Consider the following 24,253-nt stretch of genomic DNA (forward strand, 5'->3'; position numbering starts at 1 on the left):
TCATCAGTAAGTCCTCCTCTCACCTGGATGCTGCTGAGAACATTTAAGACCTCCTGGCATTTTTCTGTTTCCATGATGTAACTTTGATAAGCATATACAAAGCACAAACAGCCTGACAGTGATTTATGTGTTTTTGTTTACCTTTTACTTTGTGTTTTGAATTCTTGGTAAGCACATAAAATTTCCTTGCCTCCAAGAGCTTTCCATTAACTTCATCTAGGGTGTGTGTGTATAGTGGGGAGACATTCAAAGCCTTTCTATTAAGGCAGAGATGGGGAACGTGGTCCCCCCAGACATTAAAGGTAAAGGTACCCCTGCCTGTACGGGCCAGTCGCGTCCGACTCTAGGGTTGTGCGCCCATCTCACTTAAGAGGCCGAGGGCCAGTGCTGTCCGGAGACACTTCCGGGTCACGTGGCCAGCGTGACGAAGCTGCTCTGGCGAGCCAGCACCAGCGCAGCACACGGAAATGCCGTTTACCTTCCTGCTATAAAGTGGTACCTATTTATCTACTTGCACTTAGGGGTGTTTTCGAACTGCTAGGTGGGCAGGAGCTGGGACCGAAAGACGGGAGCTCACCCCGCCGTGGGGATTCGAACCGCCGACCATACGATCGGCAAGCCCTAGGCACTGAGGTTTTACCCACAGCGCCACCCGCGTCGTCCCCCCAGACATTGCTGGACTACAACTCCCAATGGCTGGGAATGTTGGGAGTTAGTTTCTCACCCCTGTATTAAGCTTTGCAGTAAAGATTCTAATGGAAGCCCCATCGCTGTGGGATGCAAGAATGGACTCAGGGTGAGACTTTTTGAAGAGTTCCTTCCAAGCCTTCAAAACCTTCATGTCTTAGCAAAAAGAGCAATGATTCCACAATATCTATTTCACTACTCTTCCACAAGAACTATTTCACTACTCTTTCTTTTAGCATAGTATCACCTCTGAAGTGTTCTGCCATCCCTTGCTACAGCTATAATTTATTTCTAGTCCCAATTTGGACCTCCTTGTTCTTCTGTACCCACCCTGTGAGGCCCATTCTTCATTATATTTTCTTTCAATGAAGTTCTTTTTATTTAGTTTTCATGTCGCCTGCAGCACTTTTGGGGCAACTACCACTGATAACTTTTTAAGAGCTTCACTGCACCTTGGCAGTTCCCCTTTACCTATGCATTTTGCTCTCCACAGAACATTATCTGTTAACTGCTGAAATCCATCATCGTGATGTGAGTTCCCTTTGTTCCTGTACTGTCAAGTTCCTTCCTTTTCAGAGAGCAAGTGCTACTGACATTCACAATTCTATGCTGTTCTGAAACTACCTCAGAAAAAGCAGCTTGAGAAGTCAACGAAAATGAAGACAGGTTCACTCACAGACCTATGCGCACCTGCTTATTCTTCACTGCAGATTTTACGTCCCTTTTTAATCCAACTTTCGAGGATTTTAAATTTATTTCTATAAATCTTTTCTGGCTAGTACTCTAATTTACAAGATGGTCAGCAACAGTTGGCAAATTGATTACAGTTCCACCAAGCAGGATGCAAGGACACCCCTTTCAACTTATTTCCAGAGTTTGCTTTGATGTTTGAACATATAGTATGCACTTGTTAGGATTTTCAAAGCCTAAAACATTATGCAGAAAGCAGTTCAGCTTAAAAAATAGCTGCACAAAACCATCCTTGCCGAGGGAGAGAAAGCTAATCAGCGAGAGGACCAAGAATATCCAAAGCAGATTATCTCCCATGCACCGTTGGAAAATATTGGTGTTTCATAAAAATGCATCAATGCAAATGTGCACAAACGAGGACATCCTAATTTCTCAAGAGAGCCAAAACATTTCTGTAGCAATAATTCCTAAGCAAGAGACCACAGAGTGAGATCCATAAGACAATGGAAACAGTGCTTGTTAAAAAGACTCTGTGCATAGTGCAGGCTTGAAGTCTCCAAGTAGGAAGACAGAAGCATCAGCTCTAAGCTGAGATACAGTGGTACCTCGGGTTAAGAACTTAATTCATTCTGGAGGTCTGCTCTTAACCTGAAACTGTTCTTAACCTGAGGTACCACTTTAGCTAATGGGGTCTCCTGCTGCTGCACCACTGCACGATTTCTGTTCTCATCCTGAAGCAAAGTTCTTAACCCGGGGTACTATTTCTGGGTTAGCGGAGTCTGTAACTTGAAGCGTCTGTAACCTGAAGTGTCTGTAACCCGAGGTACCACTGTAGTTGATTGTTACAGAAGGTATTAGCTTCACTGGATCCAGTATTTTCTTTATAATGCAGTACTTCTCAAAGGCTGATTCATTTGCAGTGCTGTGGGAGCCTCTTCCTCTTAATGCAGCCATAGCCTGTTCCAGAAATGTACGTGTGAAGACACCATATGGGTAAAATCAATGACGTGACTTAAAAGACAGACAATATGGGGTGAAACCATGCAAATCAGCCTGGCCAATGTGGTTCTACCAGAGCACAACAAGAGGAAATGGTTCCCATACCACTGTGGTAAAATGAAAACTGACCCTTAAGAGGGATACATATGCAGTCATAAGGAGACTGTCTTATAATGCTTTTATTGCAAGTTGAAGCTCTTGCCATCCCATGACTGCAGAAGGGGGGGCTGGGCTGGAAGACACAAGGAGAGGATCCATCACAACTACAGAAAGCCACAAGGACAAATGTGGAGAACTCTATGTGTGACTATGGTTCCCAATGCATTTTATTTAGGGGAAAAGCTGCTCCATAATAAAAAGCTGCTTGAGATAAGCATGGGCAAGTCTGCACATGTTTTTCTCTGACTAAAACAGCCTCAAAATCTCTAGCCCTTTTTCTTGTGGAAATAACAAGAAAAACAATGCAAGTGCTTAAAAAATAATAATCAATTGCTCAGCAAGAAACAAGTAGCTTCAAATCACTGGGTACACATAAACTTCCATTTTAATTTGATTAAAAACAATATTTTTATTCAATAACTCTAAACATCAAACATAATGTTACAAACAGACTTGGCTGTTTCGCATCATATCAAAAGCATCCGTAGACCCACTCCTCAGCATAAAATCTATGGGCCTTGGTAGTGGATATTAAACTTGAATGCTTCCCCATTTCAAAGGTTGCCTACTGAAAGTTAGCCCACTGGGTCTGAGGCTGGTTTGAACTCTGCTCCCATGGCAACGGAATAATTGACAGGGGGGCAGGGTGCATTTGGACCATGTAATCCCTCGAACAGCACTCTGAAGCACTGTGTTCTCAGTGTGTACCACACACAGTTTCTGAACATATAGATTGCACCCGTAAGGGCCATTAGCTCATGTGCAATCTGCATTTGCAACCTTTCCCCCGCAAACTGTAAAGAAAAAGAAGGATGAGGTGACTATTACTCACATGATGTGCCCCTTCACTTCAGAAGCACGATCAGCATTCTTTAGTAACTGTGCCTGTTAACAATACTCAGTTTAGGTTAGTCCTCACAGGGCCTAGCATTATAGAGAATATAACAAGCATGTATTTGCTCTGACTTTGGGAGCAACCATTCCATGTTAAGAGAACACGAAATCACCTCTGGAATAAATCTGTGTAAAAGACGACAGACTACATTTCATAGGCAGTGTAACAAGGGGGTTATATAAATTTATTCTTTCATGTAACATTTGATTAGTTTGGAAAATTCCCATTTTTGAACGTTTAATCCCATCTTTCATTTATTTATTCTTTAAAAAAATTCACTAAAAAGGACCCCTTCCCTCCCAAAATACAATCTGTATCTGCTCTATATTTACAGATAACTGGTCGCTATAAAGGCACAAAATTTAAAACTAACGTTTCAATATCTTTTTGTGCATAATACAATATTGACAATACTGAACATTGCATTGCCATATATCCCTTTTGTGGAATCAAAAGGAGTGAGAAAGTTGTTCTTCCAGTGTGGAATTTGTGTGTGTTGTGGGTGTGAGTGTGTAGCCCTATCGTTTTTATATCTGGGAAAATCTTCACTTCAGCATAGACCACAGCAGCTTAATTGCATCTTCCAGGTATAATACTGTCATAACACACATGGCATTTAAGTACAAACTGGAAAAAATATGCACAGATCTGTGGGGGGGTGGGGGGACGAATGCCTAATAAGGCGAGTGGTGGGAGGGTGCAATGGCAGCCGAAAGAGACTGGCAGATAGGTGCTCATCCTAGTCTGAATTAACTCTGGCACAGATTAAACCAAGTTAGTTTTAAATTTTGGTAAAATCATTTCCATGGACAAGCCAAATTCCTGAACTACTAAGTGCTTAATTCTACACATGAGGAGACTCATACCAAAGGGCATATTCATGATTAAGAAGCTAGTTTCTTTTAAGTATCAGGATCTCTATATTACAGTGTGAACAGAAGTATGTGTTAAGTTTTGAGGCAGGACTAGCTGATTTCCAGGATAATACATAAGGCAACACACAGAAAAAGGCAACTACAGTTGAACATGCACTAATCTGGCCTGTGCTTTTTCAAACACTGGAGAAAGATCAGCAGCTATCTGAGTTGCAGTGAGAGGCTGATTAGCTATATAGCCATCACTGGAGATGGTTGGAATGAATGCCGGTGGGTAGCAGATTACAACTGCGTTATCTACCATTAAAGGTTTCCTTTATGTGTGTTTGTGTGTTTTTCTCTGCTGTAGAAAACCATTATCCACAGAAAGTGTCAAAACTATTTCTCACCCCTGTTTTGCATATATAAAAAAACAGCTACGGTAATTGGTTAAATCTAATGCCTTCGTTAAGAGTGGTTTGCAACCACCTTAAAGGGTTTGTACATTGTACATAAATAAGAAATTACAGTACAAGTAAGTTCACAATTTTTTCTATGGGAATGTTTTTCTTCTTTCGGTAAATTCATGTTTGGAAACATCGTATTGCATCGCCGAGAGGCACTTCATCCTATCCTTCACTTCATAAATTTATACCTAGTCATTTGCAAAAAGACAGAAATAGTATAACCAGATTTCTTGACCTTTCACAGTATAAGAACACAACTGTTAGCTCTATCTATGCACAACACAGACTCTTTCTGGTGACAGTCAGTATGGATTTTTGGAAATAGCTCATCTCAAAACTCCACAGCTGACAATCACAAACTTAAATCAACCAATAAAACAGATGTCATTGCAGCTATTTGATTTATGTTGATCTATTGCTGAATGAAGAGTCAATGTAAGCAATATTCTTGAAATAAATGCAACAGTGCTGTCTTGTCAAATGAAATTAATGCTCTCCTTAAGCGAACAATTGCCCAGAGTTCTGGCATGATGAACTGCCTTCCATCCTCTACCAAAAACTTTTTAGGAGATCCGTTTAATTTCTTATGCACTGTAAAGTGTACAGATTCTAAAAAAATAAGACGTTTCCTATAAATAAAGTGTCCTTTAGTGGCAGTATATACTAAAATAGTCCTTTGCTTTGAGACGACCATTAAAATCAGTTTTAGCATTACAGGCAGCAGCTAAATAGGGATAACTGATGGCAATAAGGTTCATTTTGGTCTTTCATTGCATCTTTTACAGTGCACAAGCTTAACTGTAAGGTTTCTTCGAATGCCTCCCAAAAGCGAAAAGATGGTTGAGTCCAACGCTAAGAGACCTGATTGTTGACGACTTCTCTACAGTTGTTTAAGGGGGGAAAATAACCAAAATTTGATTTGCTAGTATGATTTATGGCAAAAGAATTTCATCTAATGTGGGAACATACCTGGCAAATGTTGATAAGTGCCAATACAATATTTTTTCCCCATGGAAATTGAAGAGGAAAACAATAAAATTTCCACAGGACAAGCAATCAGAACACGTAAAGTGCAGAAAGACCTCAATTAATCATTAAGCAGTACCAGAAATACCTTCTTGATAAAAACCACATGCTATGCCCCTCTGGCATCCCAGCCCTTCACTCTCCATTCAAATAAGTAAAAAAAAAAATTTCAGTGCATACAATATAGTTATTATAAGTAATAAAATACTAAACAAAGAACCCTATATTATCATTATTGCAAATTCTGTCCAATCTACATGAGTAAAACATAATCCACATTTGGTGTTCAGAAAGAGACAAGTGTTCTCTTCCTTTTTTTGGCACAGGTATTTGTGCAGAAGGCTTTGGTCCTTGGTACCTAAATTCCCAAAGTGCAGGGGGTTGTGTGCAGTGATGGCTGTCCACAGGATTGCCATGTCCATTTGTGCAGTCAACTGTGAGAGCCTCGACTTACTGCTACCAGCGGCCGCTCACACTAGCAATGTCCGAATGAAACTGACGCGGCAGTCTTCCACTAGCGCCGCCTTCCAGGAACGAGGCACGGACATTGGAGGGGTCAAACAGTTTTCTTCGGTTTTTATTCAGTTCTGCGCATAGGAGGGGAGGGGGCAGGGAAGGAAAGAAAAAAAAATAGCGGCTAAATAGGGATTAATTTTAAAAAGGGGTTTTTTGGTAAACAAATGCAGATTAAATCCATGCACATCAAGGAGGGTGAGATGTATTCTTGAGAGGTGACAACTCAAGCAAGCAAGGAAGACAGGAAAAACAAAGGGCTCATATATGCATATGATTTTTGTATACCTGAAATTGCAAGCAGCATTTTCCTTCGTGCACCAAAAGTAGTAATTCCGAGCTCTTTCAGATCCTGATCTGTGAGAGTGAGGAACGTCTGAAGATCAATCTGGAGAAAATACAAAATGTATACCCTAGTAATTCAAGATACAGAAGTCTCACAGGAAAGATTCAAAATGCATACTAAAGGGAATGGTATGGATAACTTCCCTGAAGAACTTTATTTTTATCATCCAAAGAATAAACTGAGCAAGACCAGCATAGGGTAATCCTATGCTATGCCTACTCAGAAGTTAACCCCATCAAGTCCAATAGCACTCACTCCTAGGTAATCACACATATATAATGAAAATATGATTTACAACCATGAAGAAGAAAAGATTATAGAAATGCCACATTGCCACAGTTTTTCTTCACAGAGAAGCAGGTGTAAAGGGTGCTTTAATATGTACCCATAATGCCCAAGCACTGTTTGTGTGCTATAACCACTATGCAAGTGGATCAGTTTCTGTTTACGTCTAGTGCAGGGAAGCAAACATGGTGCGCTTCAGATGTTGTGGAGCACAACTCCCGTCATTCCTGATCATTGACCATATTGGCTATGGTCGATAGGAGTGGTGGTGCAAAACATCTGGAAGGAACCACAATGGCTACCCTCTGTTCTAGCGTCATGGGAGCAACCACAGAGGAGATGGGAACAGTACTATTAGAAGTGTGTGTAGGTCAAGACCTCAATAATGAGAAACGGGCTAAGAGCTGAACGACCTCAACACCCTTTCTATCCTAACCGTACATTCCTAGATTGAGAAAATAAACCAACAAATGGGATGTAACTGGGCAAGGAAACACTCTGTCTCAGTTCAAGCCCACCTGCTGATCAGCAATGGTGCTGCTGGACTGGATGGATTTGTCCATCCAATTTCATAGGGTCCTTACAGAAATTTCCTTTAATGCAATGCTAAATCTTTAAGATGGCAATGTATTTGTGCCTGATTTCTGTAACTAAATAATGTAGTGTCTGTTTTACAGGAGTTTTAAATGAACTCTTGATCAATTCTAGTTTGTTAATGAGGGTGTGAAATCTCTGCTTACCCAAATTCTGTCTTAAATGCATTACAAATGCCTGTCCCAGACAAACAAAACAAAACAATGGCCTGGTTCTCACAACACAGTAAGTCAGTGTACAACTTACAGTGTCCATGTGAACATGCTGGTTCCTGGAGAGGAACAGGCATCCTCTTTGCTTCCTGATGGGCTTCTTTGATAAGTGCAGCACAGTAGCTTGGGCTTAGTGTTTTGCCTGGGATCACAGTTAAGACTTCTCCTTTTTAACCAGGATTTGTAAAGCAAGCTTTGTCCTGTGGTTACAGGTAATAGTTAAGAATGTGAATCTGTAACCATGAGCCTAGTTTCCAAAAAGCCAAGTTAGCTCTGTGCTGCAACAAGCTAAAAAGCCTGGGAAGAGGAAAGCAGCTTCAATCTCCATCTTGGGAGCTAACACATTGGTGCTAAGAAATGATCTGACAGTGTTATGTGTGCTGCTGAATTGTTCATGTAAATAACGATGGGGTGAAAAGCAAGTTTTCAAGGACATTCACATATCCAGCATCCTGAACACATACATGTGTGTATTCTCAAAGACATGTGAATTTCAGAATTTTCAGATGGTAAGCCATCAGATCTATACCACCAGATGGCATACCTCTTTGCAAGAGTCTACTACAAAAATAAGAAAGAAGGCCAGTAGCAATATTGAGGAGATGAGGGCAGGCTGGTAGACAGATGGCACAATTATATTCTAGTTTAACAAGCCAGGAGAGGCTCAAGATTTGGATGCTCACATGCAGTCCCTTGGCTCCTGCTTCACTTATTTTGTGTGAGTGGGTAAACAAGCCAGAAATACAGAGTTAACCATAGTTTATTATGTGCAAACTGAGAACTGTGGTTAATGGATTCCAAACAAGCCAGAATCATATGTCAAGTTTAAGTCACGGTTTCATATCCAGGCTTCTATGGAAGCCACTGACCATAGTTTCTCAGTTTGCATTTAACAGGAAGCTATGGTTAACTGCAGCTTTCTAGTTTGTTCCCCTGCTTTCATGAAGGGAGTGGAGGGGCAAAGCATGAGCAAAGCAGCTCACAAATATCCTGGTTTTAGTAAGGCAGAATTTGATATATAAGTGTGGCCAATGTACCTGAGCTGAAGATGGCCCACTCTTTTTGTAATTCAGTATGTCAAAAGACAATCCCCACAGGATTAGGTACTGCCACTCCAGGCTACAGTTGATAACATCATAGTTTCTGAGTACAATTCAAAGTGTTGGTGCTGACCTTAAAAGCCCTAAACACCCTCAGCCCTGTATACCTGAAGGAGCGTCTCCACTCCCATCATTCAACCTGGACACCGAGATCAAGAACTGAGGGCCTTCTGATGGTTCCCTCACTGTGAGAAGTGAAGCTACCAGGAACCAGGCAGAGGGGTTTTCTCGGTAGTGGCAGCCACCCTGTGGAACACCCTCCCATCAGATGTCAAGGAGATAAGTAACTATATAACCTTTAGAAGACATCTGAAGGCAGTCCAGTATAGGGTTTAATGTTTTATTATGTTATTATGTGTTGGAAGCCACCCAGAGTGGCTGTGACAACCCAGTCAGATGGGTGGGACACAAATAAATCGTCGTCATCATCAATATATCCTGCCTTTCCTTTCAAAGGAGACCAGTGGCTTTGCCAATTTTCTGTGTAAGCCATGCCACAAAATACCAGATTTGTGTCCAGGCAATCAAAGTTTTGCTCCAATGAAAGCTGAATTCTGTGCTTTGTTCAAACTATGCACAGGGATAAAAGCTTACATTTTTCAATAACCATCACTGATAGTCAGCATGGTCAGCGTTCCAGGATCATGAGACCTATAGTCCAACATGTTAGCTACCCCATGTATCATGTTATCATGTTAGCTACCCAAGCTTTAGTATGTTGAACTGGAAAGCAGGCAGCACTATGCTGCAGTAGAGGCAAAGGCCTGATGACAACAGGCAAGGCCAGAGGCTCTCCTGTTTCTTATGTAGATGTGTCACAAGCCACTGACACACAGTGTCACTCATACAGCAAGTTGGATGCCAATGCACTACAGAGCATGCGTCCACATATGCTTGCAAACACTGGAAACCAGAGTTGCTTCTCTCAGCATAGTGCTTTGAAAACACTTGAGGTTTGAAGCTAGCTATTCCTACATTCAAGAAATGAATATGTGGCCTTCACAGAATAGTAAACGAAAGCGCAGCAGATGGTAGCAATTGAGCGATTTAGTTTGGAAAGTAATCAAAACACTCTAGCAGGAACAACAACAAAAAATGCCTTTTCCAGACACTGACCTCTTGTTGCTGGAATATGTCTGTGTATTTGCCCAAACCCAGTTTGCTGAACAGCTCAGGCAGGTCAGATCCCTTAAATAGGCTGTTCAAGTTACAGCCATTGCTTCCTGTCAGCGAGGAGATGCAGTCCATGTAATTGCTGCTGCTGAGATAATGTTCAGCTGGAAGTTCAGAGAGGAAGTACCTTTGAGTTTTCAAACAGTTTGCATTTCACTTTTAAAAGATATCCCACTGAACTACTTAAACTGTGCATAAGCCACTGTGACAGGTAGACTTTAAACCCCAGCCCACCCAAAGGAAAATGATCAAGCTGTAATATTTTCACTGAAGTGCTACGAAAGAAAGTCAAAGATTGAAACTACATGTGGGGCTGCTCCTGAATAGGGCAGCCTTGTGTTAAGTCCCCTCCCCCCACCTTTGATTTGTGTGCTTCAACTTACACAGCATCCTAAATGTCGTGACACTGAGTGTTCATGTTAGCAGCAGCAGCCAATCAAAGATGTGGTGTTGGAAATATGGCAACACTCAATAGGGTGACATCAGGCCATGAAGTTGATTCACACATTAAAAGGAGAGACCCATGATTCAGGGCAGCCTTTTTCAGCAACCTGTCCCCACCGCCACACACCCAGTTTCTAACTCTGTCCTAGGATTTTAACAATTGCAATTAACAGGCTGAACTAAATAACCAACTTTGCTTCCGCTAGACTCAGGACAAAATTTTAGCCAGGCCAATGATAGTGCATGACAGAAGTCATGCTCAAGTTTAAAAAATAAAAAATAAAGCAGAAATTCATTACTTGATTTGTTTTGTTTCCTTTTAGGGCTGCCAATGGAAGAAACAAAGTCGCCAGGGGCTGCTGGGCCAATGCCATTGTGATCTCTCCAGTTATCAGAGTCGCTACCACTTCCTAGATGTTCCCGGCTGTTGGATCGCGAGAGAGACATTGATGAACCCTGCAAAAAAGATAAGAAGGAATAAGCATAACCTGAAAACTGGGAGAAGACTCCTTATAAACCTTAAAGAATAGTCACCCTGAAATGATTTTTTCTTTTCTTTTACAGGAGAGCACCCCTGTAAGGGAGCCACCCTAGGAAGGTGAGCAAGTGGAATAGGCCGAGATAAAGAGAGGAGGAGGAGAAAAAAGAGAGAATGGAGCACACCCTTTCTTGTTTAATCCCATTTCTCACTAGAGGAACAGAATGACATATTTCTCTATATTTCCAAGTTCTAAAAAATAAAATTCCACTATACAGAATAATTCCACATCAAGGAGAAGTGTGAACTATCAACCTCTGAAAGGTGACAGATGAGCATTTCTTGACATGGAAGAACACCCAGGCCTGAAGGGGTGCAGTTCAGCAAGGACTGCACTAGGATATATTGCTGAGTACTTACTTTGGGCTCTGGGGTATTATTAAATACAAAAAAGCTTGCAACTATCAGGATTCTGTACTCACCGGCATATATGGAGGACACACTACCTTACTCAGCTCAGGACCTCAATACCTTAAGGACTATCTCTCCCCCTACAAACTGACCTAGACCCTGTGTGCTTGTTATCTGAGGTCCTTCTCTATGTCCCGCCTCCCCGAGAGCTTTGGAGGGTGAACGCACAAGAACGGGTCTTTTTTGTGGCGGCTCCCCATCTGTGGAATGCTCTCCCCAGAGAGGCTTGCCTGGCACCTTCATTACATGTCTTTAGGTGCCAGGTGAAAACATTCCTCTTTACTTGGGTCTTCAGCCATGGTTGGTTAAATGTGTGGGTGGGTGCAGGTCCTAGGGGCTGTTGTTATGATTATTTTATTATCATGCTGTGTGTTATGTTTTTGTTATTATGCTGCATAAATTATTATGCTGCCCTGGGATCTTTGGATAAAGAGTGGTATATAAATAAAAAAAGCAACAATAGTAATGCAATAAGCCAAGGTTGTGCCACCTAGTCATTCATTTTGGCAGTAGCTAGTTACTGAAGCACACATCAATCACCAACATGGTTGTAATATGTTTGGCACCCTTTTCAACTCTACCCTTCCTTTTTATTGGGCTTGCTCCCATTTTCTGTAAGAGACATCTCAATAACTTTGGTTTTAGGGAAAGAAACTCATGACCCGTATCACAAGTAAACCTGTGAAGCTCTTTTTAAAAAAGAAAATGGCACCATCCTAATGCAACAGTGCCTCCACAGAGTCAGTCTTTAACTATGACCTGGAATGCTCCTCACCACACTGAGATTGTCATGTGATCCACTGGAGACTTTGTGACCACACCCACACGTTCCCAGAGCTCACCGGTTAACTCCTGGGCTAATCATTTTGGAATCGATGATGTAAGGTACCGTGACAGAAGTGCTTTCTAATACCAATGGAAGTTCTGAAAACAACCCAGTATAAGCAGGAAAACAAAGGGATCCATGGTTTTTATTTTGCCCACATGTCTCAAGCAAAGCAAAACAATGAGTGGCGGAGTCTCTGAAGAAATAGTTTACAGAGCAAGGAACCCAGGCTGTGGTTTGCTTCTGGGCTACAGCCAAGTGACTCAGAGACAGAAAACATTTTTAGTCTCCTAATAAACTCCTGTGAAAAAGGGAGACAAGTAAAATGGCTGGAAGATAATGTGAAACACACGAGACAACATTTATCTGCTAAAAGTATATACAGTACGAGGAGCAGCGTGGCCAAACTAAACCTGTTCCTAAGGAAAATCCATTTTTATCATTTACTATTCATAAGTTGTGAAGATGGTTCACAAAAAAGCCTATATCTCATTTAATGCAATGTTTTGACTTTGCAAAAGAGAAAGCACAGTTTCTGCCATGGGTGTTTCCCACCTATCAGTTAGACATCTGAACAGTAGACTTTCCACCCTGCCCCTGTTAACACTGTCATGGGGGAATCCCTCGCACCCCACTCCCCAGAAAATTCAAACGGCAGCAAAACCCATATACATTTGGTGTTGGTAAAGATCTGGCATCATAACTAAAGAGATGCTCCTTTATAAAGTTGAGTGTTTTGCAGTGTTACCACAATGAAAATTTGCTGTAGGAGGAGCACAATGCCAAAGACCTTGAAATATTGAGCAGGGGATCTGCATGACTACTCTTGCTTTCTCATCCCTCCTTGTCAACCAAGGGTACCACAGCTCTGCTACCAGGAAGCCACAGTGGATCATGATATTACAATCCCCTCTCCTTCCTCTAGAAGCCACAGCAAAATGATTCCCTTTGGGAATCTGCATCGCACTTGCCATGTAACTTAACCTCGTGGCATGAACCATGTCCATGCTGGGATCCAGTTGCCAACAGGCAGAATCTCTCCCACCCCCACCCCCCGGCTTTTTCCACTTTAGATTTCATAGGCCTTGAACCTTCAGTAATTATCTCATGTGTCTTATTGTGAAAGCCACAAAGACAAGTTTTAAGTCCTTGTGAAGCCTGCAATTAGTTGCGGCTGCATTCTAGAAAACAGGCCATTATGATTATTCATTCAAGCTAGAAATGAAAATACTTTTGCTTTGCAGACACTTGTACAAAAAAACACAGGTGATCACCACCGGAGAATCTGCCACAGAGCTACAGCCTTGGATTGATCCCATGTGACTATTTTTACCCTTTTAACATCCTCAGGACCACATTTCTCTAGTTCTTTGCTTGATGTACAGACTACGCTGAAGCTGTTTTTAAAACACAATAAAATTAACAGAGACTCCATAAATCAATGAAGAGTTAAACCTAGAGAAGTCAAAGAACATGCCGCATTGCACCTTCTTAAGATCTTGGAGCTTCGGGTTTGCTGCAAATTGGTACATATGTTCAAAGTTCAGGTGAGTGGCCCCAGTTTCTTGCACGCATAGTAAAACAGATACAGTGGTGCCTCGCAAGACGAAATTAATTGGTTCCGCAAGTTTTTTCTTCTTGCGAGTTTTTCGTCTTGCGAAGCACGGTTTCCCATAGGAATGCATTGAAAATCAATTAATGCGTTCCTAGGGAAACCGCTTGCCAGGCTGGCGGTGCGGAGAAGGGCTTTTCTCCCCACCGCAAGCCTTCAGGACAGGTACAGGAACAGAGGGGAAGGCGCGCAGCGCTTTCCCTCTGTTCCCGGGGCTTGCGTGGGAGGAGGGTTTTTCCTCCGCACCGCCAACATTCAGAACAGCATTCTGAATGTTGGCGGTGGGAAGGAAAACCCTCCTCCCACCCCAAGTCTTCAGGAAAGCCATCCGAAGCTGGGCGGCGGGAGGAGGCGTCCCCCCCCCCCCGCCCGGCATCGGAGCTTCGTTCCGATGCCGGGCGGGGGGAGGAGGCGTTCCCCCCCCGCCCGGCATCGGAGCTTCGTTCCGATGCCGGGCGGGGGGAGGAGGCGTTCCACCCCCCCCGCCCGGCATCGGAGCTTCGTTCCGATGCCGGGCGGGGGGAGGAGGCGTCCCCCCCCCGCCCGGCATCGGAGCTTCGTTCCGATGCCGGGCGGGGGGAGGAGGCGTTCCACCCCCCCGCCCGGCATCGGAGCTTCGTTCCGATGCCGGGCGGGGGGAGGAGGCGTTCCACCCCCCCGCCCGGCATCGGAGCTTCGTTCCGATGCCGGGCGGGGGGAGGAGGCGTTCCACCCCCCCGCCCGGCATCGGAGCTTCGTTCCGATGCCGGGCGGGGGGAGGAGGCGTCCCCCCCCGCCCGGCATCGGAGCTTCATTCCGATGCCGGGCGGGGGGAGGAGGTCCGAGGACAGTGGGGAAGACGCGCTGCGCTTCCCTGCTGTCCCGGAGATTTCCCTATGGGCTGTCGTCTTGCGAAGCAAGCCCATAGGGAAATTCGTTTTGCGAAGCGCCTCCAAAACGGAAAACCCTTTCGTCTAGCGGGTTTTCCGTCTTGCGAGGCGTTCGTCTTGCGGGGTACCACTGTACTTGCAGTTTTGCATACCTCATAAGTTGTCGACATGGATGGTTTATAAGACACGTGGTTAGCTCTTCTCAATTCCTTGATTGTTTCGGCTGGCATTGATTTGGAGAAGCCAAGCCCACTCCAGGTGTTTGTCGGTGTCCTCACCTCCGTAACAACTGGCTTCTTTAACATAGCTTAAAGAAAACAAAAGACAGCACACCCGTAAGCATGAACCCTGTACATTTTTGGATAAAAATGGTGTCTTTCGGCCAAAACAGGTTGCTCTTAACCTTTGCTTCCCCTCCACATATACTGAGACGGTGTGATGACCTCCAATCTTGTAGGGGCTTACGATTCTGTATGTGTGAGGAGAAACCATGGAGCTCCAATAATACATACAAGCTAAGTATCTTAGATATAATAATGTGTGCTGCAGGCATTTGTACATACATGGATGCACATCTCATTCCTTATAGAGAAGTTCTGGCATATATGGCAGAAGAAAGAGGGAGGCTATTTGGAAAAGAGAAATGGAGAACTGAGATGAGTCCCAAGCCCTCCATGATGGAACACTGTGTTGCTAATAATAATAGTAATTTATTATTTATACCCCGCCCATCTGGCTGGGTTTCCCCAGCCACTCTGGGCGGCTTCCAACCGAATATTAAAAACAATACAGCGTCAGACATTAAAAACTTCCCTAAACAGAGCCGCCTTCAGTAGTCTTTTAAAAGAAAAATAGTTGCTTATTGCCTTGACATCTGCTGGGAGGGCGTTCCACAGGGCAGGTGCCACTACTGAGAAGGCCCTCTCCCTGGTTCCCTGTAACCTAACTTCTCGCAGGGAGGGAACCGCCAGAAGGTCCTTGGCGCTGGACCTCAGTGTCCAGGCTGGATGATAGGGGTGGAGGCGCTCCTTCAGGTATACAGGACCGAGGCCCACTTGCCAATGACTTCTGTGATCCTTCCACATATATTTTATATGGGGATTAGCCAGATGTGCATATTAATGTATGCACGCAGCACCCATTCCAACTGCGGTCACTTATGCTTAGAAATATGGAAGGCATTGAACCCCCAACACTTTCCCCTGTGTTTACAGGATGTGCAGGCAGTAGGCAATCCCCTCCATCCAAGTTGCTGCAAAAAGGGGACACATGCTAAGCATGATTATACAAGAGGGAAATGGTGAGGTAGCAGATGAGGCCTGTGTTTCTTGAAAACAAAGTTCCCGATGAAACACGAGTATGTCATCCTTTCCAACCACCTGCCCCAAGACAAGTTTATTGTGGACCAAGAAGTTTCAAGTTTACAGTGTTCTCCCACACTGTAACAGCAGAACCAGAGTTTTTATACACAGAGAAGTTTGGATTGCAAAACATGTTGTCTACGATACAGCTTCTCGATTTGAGCAACCAACCCAGCCAAATCTCAGGGCAGCAGGGGAGGGAAGCATGAACCCTTTCATTGCTCAGTTACCAAACAGATATATATGCTGCAAGTCACAGTTGTCCCACATACCTTTGGTTGCTAATAGCTTCTTCTGTTCATAGTCAAATGCCTAAAAATGAAACACACAGAAGGCAGCTTAATCACTGCTCTCACTAAATGTCAGGCCAGTACTCTGCTCTCCAAGCCACAAAGATTTTGATCACGGTCCATAAGTTTGTCTAGGGGGAACACTAAGCCCTGAACAACAATGTGCCAGCAACTCCAATTAACATTTGATATACTTAAAACTTTCACTTAAAACCAGCTAATTAGGGCTGTAAATAGCTTTGTAGTTATTCCTAAGCCTTCACCCAATCTACTATTTTCAAACACAGCCTCTTTTTCCAAGGTATTCGGAGTTTGGTTCTCTGAACTAAAAATTGCTTCTTCGCCATGTGATTACTGCTGCAGGAGCATGCTGAGTTTTGCTTTGGTCACCAAGTTCCATCACCAAGTTACCACAGTGTGAGCTCTAACCCCCTTGGGGTAGATTGGCTGCCTGCTTTTTCCTGCCATATTCGTAATAGGACATCTTTTTGCAGTTATGGACCAGGCATATGTAGACAGGCACATGCAGAATCCTTCTTAGGGTGGAATTTTAATTGTGTGCATTTTAAGAAGGCTCTCTCTCTTTCAGACACACACACACACACACAGAGAGAGAGAGAGAGAGAGAGAGAGAGAAGGGCTGAAGGAGCCAGAGTGATTGGAGTCCAGATCTGGCCACTTTCTGGTTTTCACCACAATTTGGGCTTAAGCTACCACATGCTCAGTACCTGCATATTCACATACGACGACTGTGGGGCAAGGCGCGCTCTTTCAGAATTCTGCTGGGCTGCTGCCGCCCTCTCAGCTGCTCGTTCACTTCCAGGAGCCTTTTTATCAGCCACTGGGTTCTCTGAACCACTCAGCTCAGAATCTGAAAGCAGCCTCTCTGTGGTGCTGTAAATATGAGAGGGGTTTCTTTCAGGGAGCAGGATTTGCTTTTAAAGTGCGCAGAGATCTTAACAGCATTTGTTTTGTTCTCAGTTAAAGCAACAGGAAAAGAAAACATTTTTGAAGAACAAGACAGATTAGGTACTCATCTTGAAGCACTGGAATGCAAATAATAACTTTGTACAGAATTTAAAGCTTGCTTTTTCAGAGGTGACACAGCAAGCAGTCTGCTAATGTTGGCTTTAGCTTCCACGGCCACCAGTATTATTTGCATTAACTTCCCAAAAAACTCAATTCAAAGTGTGAATAAGAGAGTTTGGCTCACTCGTTTCCCAAGAGAGCATCTTTGGAGGTATGTAGATCTAAGAGTGCATGAATGTGTTCCCTGTGGCCCATGTGGCTGCTCACAGACCAAGGATTAGTGGAAAAGGCTATTTAAGTGTGGGCCAACTTATTGGTGTGTACTGATCTGGTCACATTGCTCCCTACTTTTAAGCAAAGTGGGGAATATAACCCACATCCAATTGAGAAGTCACAACTACATCACTATGACAATATTTAAAAGCCTGCCTTAAAAGTTACTGAAGAGTTGTCTTGAGGAAAGTATGCTGTGAACCCCACACATTTCTTTTGGAGAGCTAGTGTGGTGGATATGAGACTGACCTGTAAATCACAAAATTCCCTGCTGAAATCTCACCACTCACTATGTAGCCTTGTGCAAGCCTTGTTTTCTCAGCCCTAGGGACTGAGGGGGCGGTAACATTGAGAGACTCTCTGTTAAGTATTAGCATACAGGTAGCACTTCAATTAAGCAAAAATCATGAGAGTCAATCGTGGGTCATCAAGAGATCACCATGTCCATATGACTTTTGAGAAGCTCTCTTACTTCAGGGCAGAGCCTTAACTCCAGAGTAAGACCGTTATTAATGGTAGAGCTAACCACCCTTCGCCAGAACATGTAAAATATGTTACTGCCTCCCTGTACTTTATAAAGTCATATTTATGAATGTGACATACTGTAAGTGAGAGTTTTTGGTGCCTTGCAACAGTTCTACTGTTTGCCTCTTTGCACAGGATTGCTTGGAGGAACTCATCATTTGCTTGAGATCACTGGCATTGGCTGAATGTGAAGGACTTCTTGGCATGCCCACCTCCACAAAGGCATCATTGCAACCTATGGAGAACAAAGAGCAGTATATTATGTATCTGTCAGGAATGATTTAAAGCTAGCACAAATCCTGTCACTATAGGAACTGATTCGATAGCCACCAAGATCCTTCTAAAGTATTGATTCCGCTGAAGATTTGAGCATTTCAATTTATTATGAAGGATATTTGCAGCTTTCCAAAAAAATAGTTAAACACAGTCACTATGCACAGCAGAACTTTGTAATAAAAACACAAAGCATGCTCATATATCATTTGTATAGGGAAAGAATGATTCACATTTTCTTGGTGCAGAATTTCTGTTACCAAACTTTTCAGCAAAGCACTACACAGAGACCTATAGCAGCCATATACACACTTGAAGGTGTAATATTAGAAGCTATGTGAACCATACTACACCTCTATCATTCATCATACCATGAAACTAAGAAACTGAATTTTACAGTGCAATATAAAAACCTTGATTTGAGCAGTTTTACTGGTCTGGCTCATATGTAATATAAAAGCATGGTTTGCTGTTTGAAGTGAAAGCTGCCGTGAATCTTGAGCTCATACATTCCCTTCTTTCCCATTTTGCTTGAGTTCAGGAAACTGCAGGTTAGAATAAACTGGGGACAGGAGATTTAAAACTCCTCCCTTTCCAACTAAGGGGAGGGAAAGCATGCAAGCCCAAGGCTCATTTCTATAATGAAGCATGGCTTGTTTTATTCCAAGCCAAGCTACTGACGAACTCATGTGTAAGATGAGTGACAATGGATTTAACGGCAACCCTCAACCAGCTATTTGAACTTGAGCATCTCTTCAATATTTAGCATGACGACGACTTGGGAATCCTGCTGAAACTGGCAGCTCCTTCTTAATTTCTTCCTATCTGCTTAGTCGCTTAGCTTGCCGTTTACTCAGCTGGTGTTTAGAATGATTCATCACCAATTAAAATACAAGCTTATCCCGAATCTCTCAGGAGAGGTAACCCTGCCCATCTGAGAGGATAAGGCAACCTGAGAAAGCACAATGCTTATTTGATTATACCTTCGCCAGCATTTGCCTTGGTGGTCACTTGTTCAGAGGCACTATGACTATTTGTCTGCCTGGATGGATCGCTGTGGTTTGGACCCAATACATTTTCACCGAGTGATGCAGCAGTTAGCGCAGTATATTTCATAGCTGAGGTCTGGAATAGACGCAAGAATGTTTAGTCATAATCTTAAACTATAAAACATTTTATTGAAAAAGATCCACTGAGAACAACAAAAAAAGAGCAGTGTATCACTTAAGCATTTACACTAGCAAAAGTCCTTTGATGAATGGCAAGAGGGGTGCCCACACAGAGCAGGGCCTGTCATGAAAGAGATGCCCGGGTGGAGATGAGAAAACCTAATGGCACGTTTCACACAACACAGAAAAGTAACCGTAGTTTGAAACAAAACAAAACCCCTGTGGTTTAATGGGAAAAAGCTGTGTGCTACTGCATGCTGCTGAAATCCTGGGTGCTGCACTCCTCCCCTGCTGCTGCCAGGAAACAGGCCGTGGTCTGGCTTATCATGTCATCCAAACTTGGGTCATGGTTTCTTTCCCCCAAACAAGCCACAAGCATTAGGCCAGGAACAAACCTTGGCTTCCAATTCATGTTTCGGAGAGAAATAAATGACGAAACCAGGTTCAGATGACACAACAAGCCAGAGCACGGCTTGATTCCCAGCAAGAGAGGAGCAAAACACCCGTGATTTTGGCTGCACGCGCTAGAATTCTGTCCATTCACATTAAACCACAGTTTATTTTAACTACGGTTTGAAGTGAAATGCAAACCAGGACAATGTCAGGAACAGGGGATTTGGCTCGCAAGCAATGTCACAAGGAGCAGAACTTTCGCAACTCTCCTAGGAGGGAATGGCAGTACAATATGTACACTCAAGGGCACCACTAGAGTCATCCCCTGCTTACCCAGATTCCTTTCCCAGCAAACAGCACACCCACTCTTTCCCCAAGATCAAGCATAGTTTAACTGAATGGAATATTTATGTCTGACCCTAATCCACAGAAGACTTTTGTCATGCCCCACAGAAGCCATCCACTGATGCACTCTTCCAATACTGTGAGTTCAGATTGTCACTGTTGAAAATTATATTTGTGCCAAAGTGGTTGAACACAAAATTAAGTAGATTGCAGACAGAAAGAAACTCAAATAGGGAAATATTTGAAATATTTACATTTTCCCTACTCAACAATTGCAGGCAAACAAGTCCAGGTTTTAAAACAATGAGCAGCACTAAATCTGAGTTTCAAAAACCAATGTTCAGATTTTGGATGTATTCCCTACAATTCGAGATACTAAAGATGCCAAGTAGGAAGGAAGCTGCAATGGCAAAGTGACACCACTATTATACTCTGCAAAGCTTAAGAAGCCAAACCTTTTTCTTAACACAAAACCCCTGAAGTTTGCTTGGTAGATTTCTATTGACATTAGTGAGACATTAGTTGGCTTGAACTGATTTCAAATGGGACATAAAATACAACCAACTCTGTGGCTGCATCTGGATGCTATGTTAAACTATGGTTTAACAAGTGAAAAAGCCTTGGTCTCATGTGCTCCTCCTTCTCTTCTCCTTCAGTACAGTAATGAGGAGATCAGAAGTGTTCATTTTCATTTAAATGCAACTCAGCTTTATGTCCAAATCCTGAAAAACTGTGGCTAGTCTAAACTATTATTTATTGAAACAAGCCAACATCAAACCATGGTTTATGAAGTTGACTGGTTTCAGCAAATCATCCTTATAACTAACCACAGTTTGTCTGGGTTGGTACATGCAACTAAACTGTGTTTAAATAAAAATGAAACCTAAAGCTTCCAACCTCTTCCTGGCAGCTTCACTGTAGGAGAAGAGGGAGGACACAGACCTCCAGACTTACTTTCAGCCTATAAATAGTAAAAAGGTGCCCACCTCAGATTTGTCCCACCTGTACAGAGGGAGATATATAAATTAATGTTTGACCACAATCTCCACATTTACCTGCTGTGTTACAGTTTATAACCATTAGATTGACAAAGTGCCCTAATTAATCAAGGCAGGAGACTTTTTTTTACTCTGCTTGCTGTTTTAACATAAGATTTTAACATAAGGTTTTTATTGTCTAAATGATAATTTACTTAGATGTATTTTCAATATGCATTGGCTGCATAATCCTAATCATATTTACTTAGTTCAATGGCATACTCTCAACGAAGAATGCTTAGGATTGTAGCCTAAAGTCAATTTACCTTTACATGACCATTTAGAGAAGCTGAGCTTTTCTTGTTTTCCGCTTGCATGCCATTGACATGAATATCGACAGGGGTCAAGCCAGGAGGGGGAGATGGCGTGTTCTGGCTATAGTTTGGCACTCCTGATAGAAGAATACTGGTCAAAGTGGCTTGGGCAGTAGATGGCATCATCAGGTGGGGAATAGCAGAGAAGCCTGAAAGAAAATGTAACAACTTCCAGATCAGTAACATTTCTCAATTGCAGTCATGCACAAAATCTCAATTAAATAGAGCAGCAATTACGGACAGCCAGGCAATTGCTCCAGTACAGCTTTTGCTTAACTGCCGGCATCTCTCTATGGCACCGTCCTGCTACTTGAAATGTCAATGACTGAACCTGGAACATTCTGCAAAGGAAGTGCTCTATCCTAGGATACTCCACTGTAAAGAAGGTCATTACAACGAAGAGATTTAAATTGATCGCATCATTTTAATGCTATAAACGAGAGCTTTCCAAACTGTGACGCAACACGTTAGTGCATTGGCTGCAGTGTGTAGGTGTGTTGTGCGAACGCTCCCCACGCTCCTCCTGGGGCTGGAAATGGGTTAGCTTAACCTCCGGTTTGCTAGCAAAACTGAATTACTGTGTCGTAAAATGATGCATGTCTAAAAAGTGTGTCAACAACATGAAAAGTTGGGGAAACTCTGCCATAAACCTTTGTGGAACTTGGGAATTCTTCATAATTTGAATCCCATACTTCTCTCTAAAAACATTTTTTACCGTTCACTATGCAAAAGTTCAAGTTGTATTTTTTTTTAATCAAACAAATGAGACCTACTAACCTGTAGCACTTGTATTAGCAATTGAAGATGCCCACAATGTTGGACTGGGAGTGCCTGAACTAGGACTCTGCAAAGGACTAACAGAACTATTGAGAGCATTTAGGAGAGAATTTGGTGTGGTGGACGTGCTGACAGACAAGGCTGTTGGACCAAGGAGGCCTACAAAGTGAAAAAGCAAGACAGGTAACTTACCCCTCACACGCCTGCACAGAATTAATGAAACAATGCTTTAAAAAAATAAATCAAATTCTTCAAATTAATTTTGTTTTAATATCACATTGGAGGACTGACATTTTCAAAGAAGAATCCACATAAACCTATACTTCCCATGATAGCTACTTTCCCCTTCAGTGATGCTGGGGCTACCTGGACATGGGGCACTACACTTCCCTCTCTCTTTAAACTCTAGTGCTGCAAGGTCAACAACACTCTTTGGAAACTGGTCACCAATGGACTTGTACTTTAATCAGAAATCCCACTGACACCCAACTCTGTCCTACCCTTGTCTCTTTCCCCAGCTGTTCCTTCATTGCCAACAGCATTGCCCCAAAGCCGTTATTTCACATCCCACCCTCAATATCTTCCATTACCCCTCTTCAGTTAAATACATGGTTAAAACACGCAGCTTGTCCCACAACCCAACTCATAGTGTGAAGTTTCGGAGTACAGTAAAGTACTGTAGACTTCTTACCGAGTCCAGTAAGTCCTAGCCCAGCTGAGGACAGGATATCCAAACCAGGACATGAGAGGCCAACAGGACACGAGACTGCAGATGGGCTTGTTGCCATGGGGACTCCACTGCTTTCAAGGCCCAGGAGACATTTTCGTGCCTCGTACATGTTTAAGGCATTTCGCTCAACACTTTTCACAATTACAGACTGTAAGGAGAAAGCATGCAAGCAAGGAAATGCAATAAAATGTTCCGAGGGATTCTGATAACTGGCAACATTTAGAGGAATTTGTTTACAAACCCACTCTCGAGCCAAACTCATCCTCTGGTATTAATAGAAAGACGGCAGTCAGGTCTGCAAAACTTGTAGGGATTACTTAACATTTTGCCTTTTTCTAAAGGAAGAACTGTGGAACACAGGGATGGTACAACAAGCCTTGTTTATTTTCTCCCTTACAAGATAAAACACAATTATTTAAATGACGTGTATGTTTTATAATCTTTCAAAATGGGACAAGTGTTTATGTAAAAAAATCATTTCTCCACCATTTCTAAATAGCTCTGGTATCAAATCTACGTTTTTATATACACAGGAAAAGTGAGATCCCGTCAGCCTTAATGGACTCCACAACTTCCAGCATCCTCTTTTCTGCCTAATTTTTGATCACAGAGCAAGGTTTGCCAACAACCAAAATGCTGCTTGTACCTGAGCTAAAATCTTCCTTCTTTCCATTTTAGGATGAAGGCCTGCAAACCGTGTATGCTACTGATTATTCTCCCTCTCAAGTTCATGCCTTTTGAGCCCCTATATCCTGCACCCACCCCCACTCCCAGCCTCATGAACTCAGGCTGTTTCCCCACCATATGCTAACAATGTTACATGTGCAATGTGTCAATGTAGTTAATGCAAACCAAGGTTCACTCACAAACCAGAAATTCTGCATAGCCCTGCTCAAAGTTTCCAATTCTGGTCACATAACTTAAGATTGCACATATTGAAAACAATTTATCCTTTGGTACTTCTACTTGTCTCTGAAGGCGGAGGGAGGCAGTTCCCAACATGAATTAAATCTACAATCTACAGGAGACCTGGAGAT

At 42.8% G+C, this 24,253-nt stretch overlaps 1 protein-coding gene across 1 annotated transcript in view; it reads right to left on the bottom strand.

Moving 5' to 3' along the window:
* Positions 1-2,902: 2,902 nt before the first annotated feature.
* The window catches only part of BICC1 (BicC family RNA binding protein 1), a gene marked incomplete at its 5' end in the record, with an annotated part of 104,514 nt that continues 83,163 nt past the window's right edge, over positions 2,903-24,253 (bottom strand). The window contains 12 exons of the mRNA XM_081004874.1: positions 2,903-6,364; positions 6,579-6,678; positions 9,944-10,104; positions 10,744-10,900; positions 14,853-15,007; positions 16,334-16,373; positions 17,080-17,245; positions 18,257-18,413; positions 19,435-19,576; positions 21,662-21,858; positions 22,487-22,645; positions 23,178-23,364. Coding sequence (XP_080861000.1) covers positions 6,234-6,364; positions 6,579-6,678; positions 9,944-10,104; positions 10,744-10,900; positions 14,853-15,007; positions 16,334-16,373; positions 17,080-17,245; positions 18,257-18,413; positions 19,435-19,576; positions 21,662-21,858; positions 22,487-22,645; positions 23,178-23,364 — 1,752 coding nt within the window. The 3' untranslated portion in view covers positions 2,903-6,233. The remainder of the gene's footprint in view (positions 6,365-6,578; positions 6,679-9,943; positions 10,105-10,743; positions 10,901-14,852; positions 15,008-16,333; positions 16,374-17,079; positions 17,246-18,256; positions 18,414-19,434; positions 19,577-21,661; positions 21,859-22,486; positions 22,646-23,177; positions 23,365-24,253) is intronic.

The sequence above is a fragment of the Podarcis pityusensis genome (genome assembly GCF_964106645.2).
Source record: "Podarcis pityusensis genome assembly, chromosome: 5".
NCBI lineage: Eukaryota > Metazoa > Chordata > Lepidosauria > Squamata > Lacertidae > Podarcis > Podarcis pityusensis.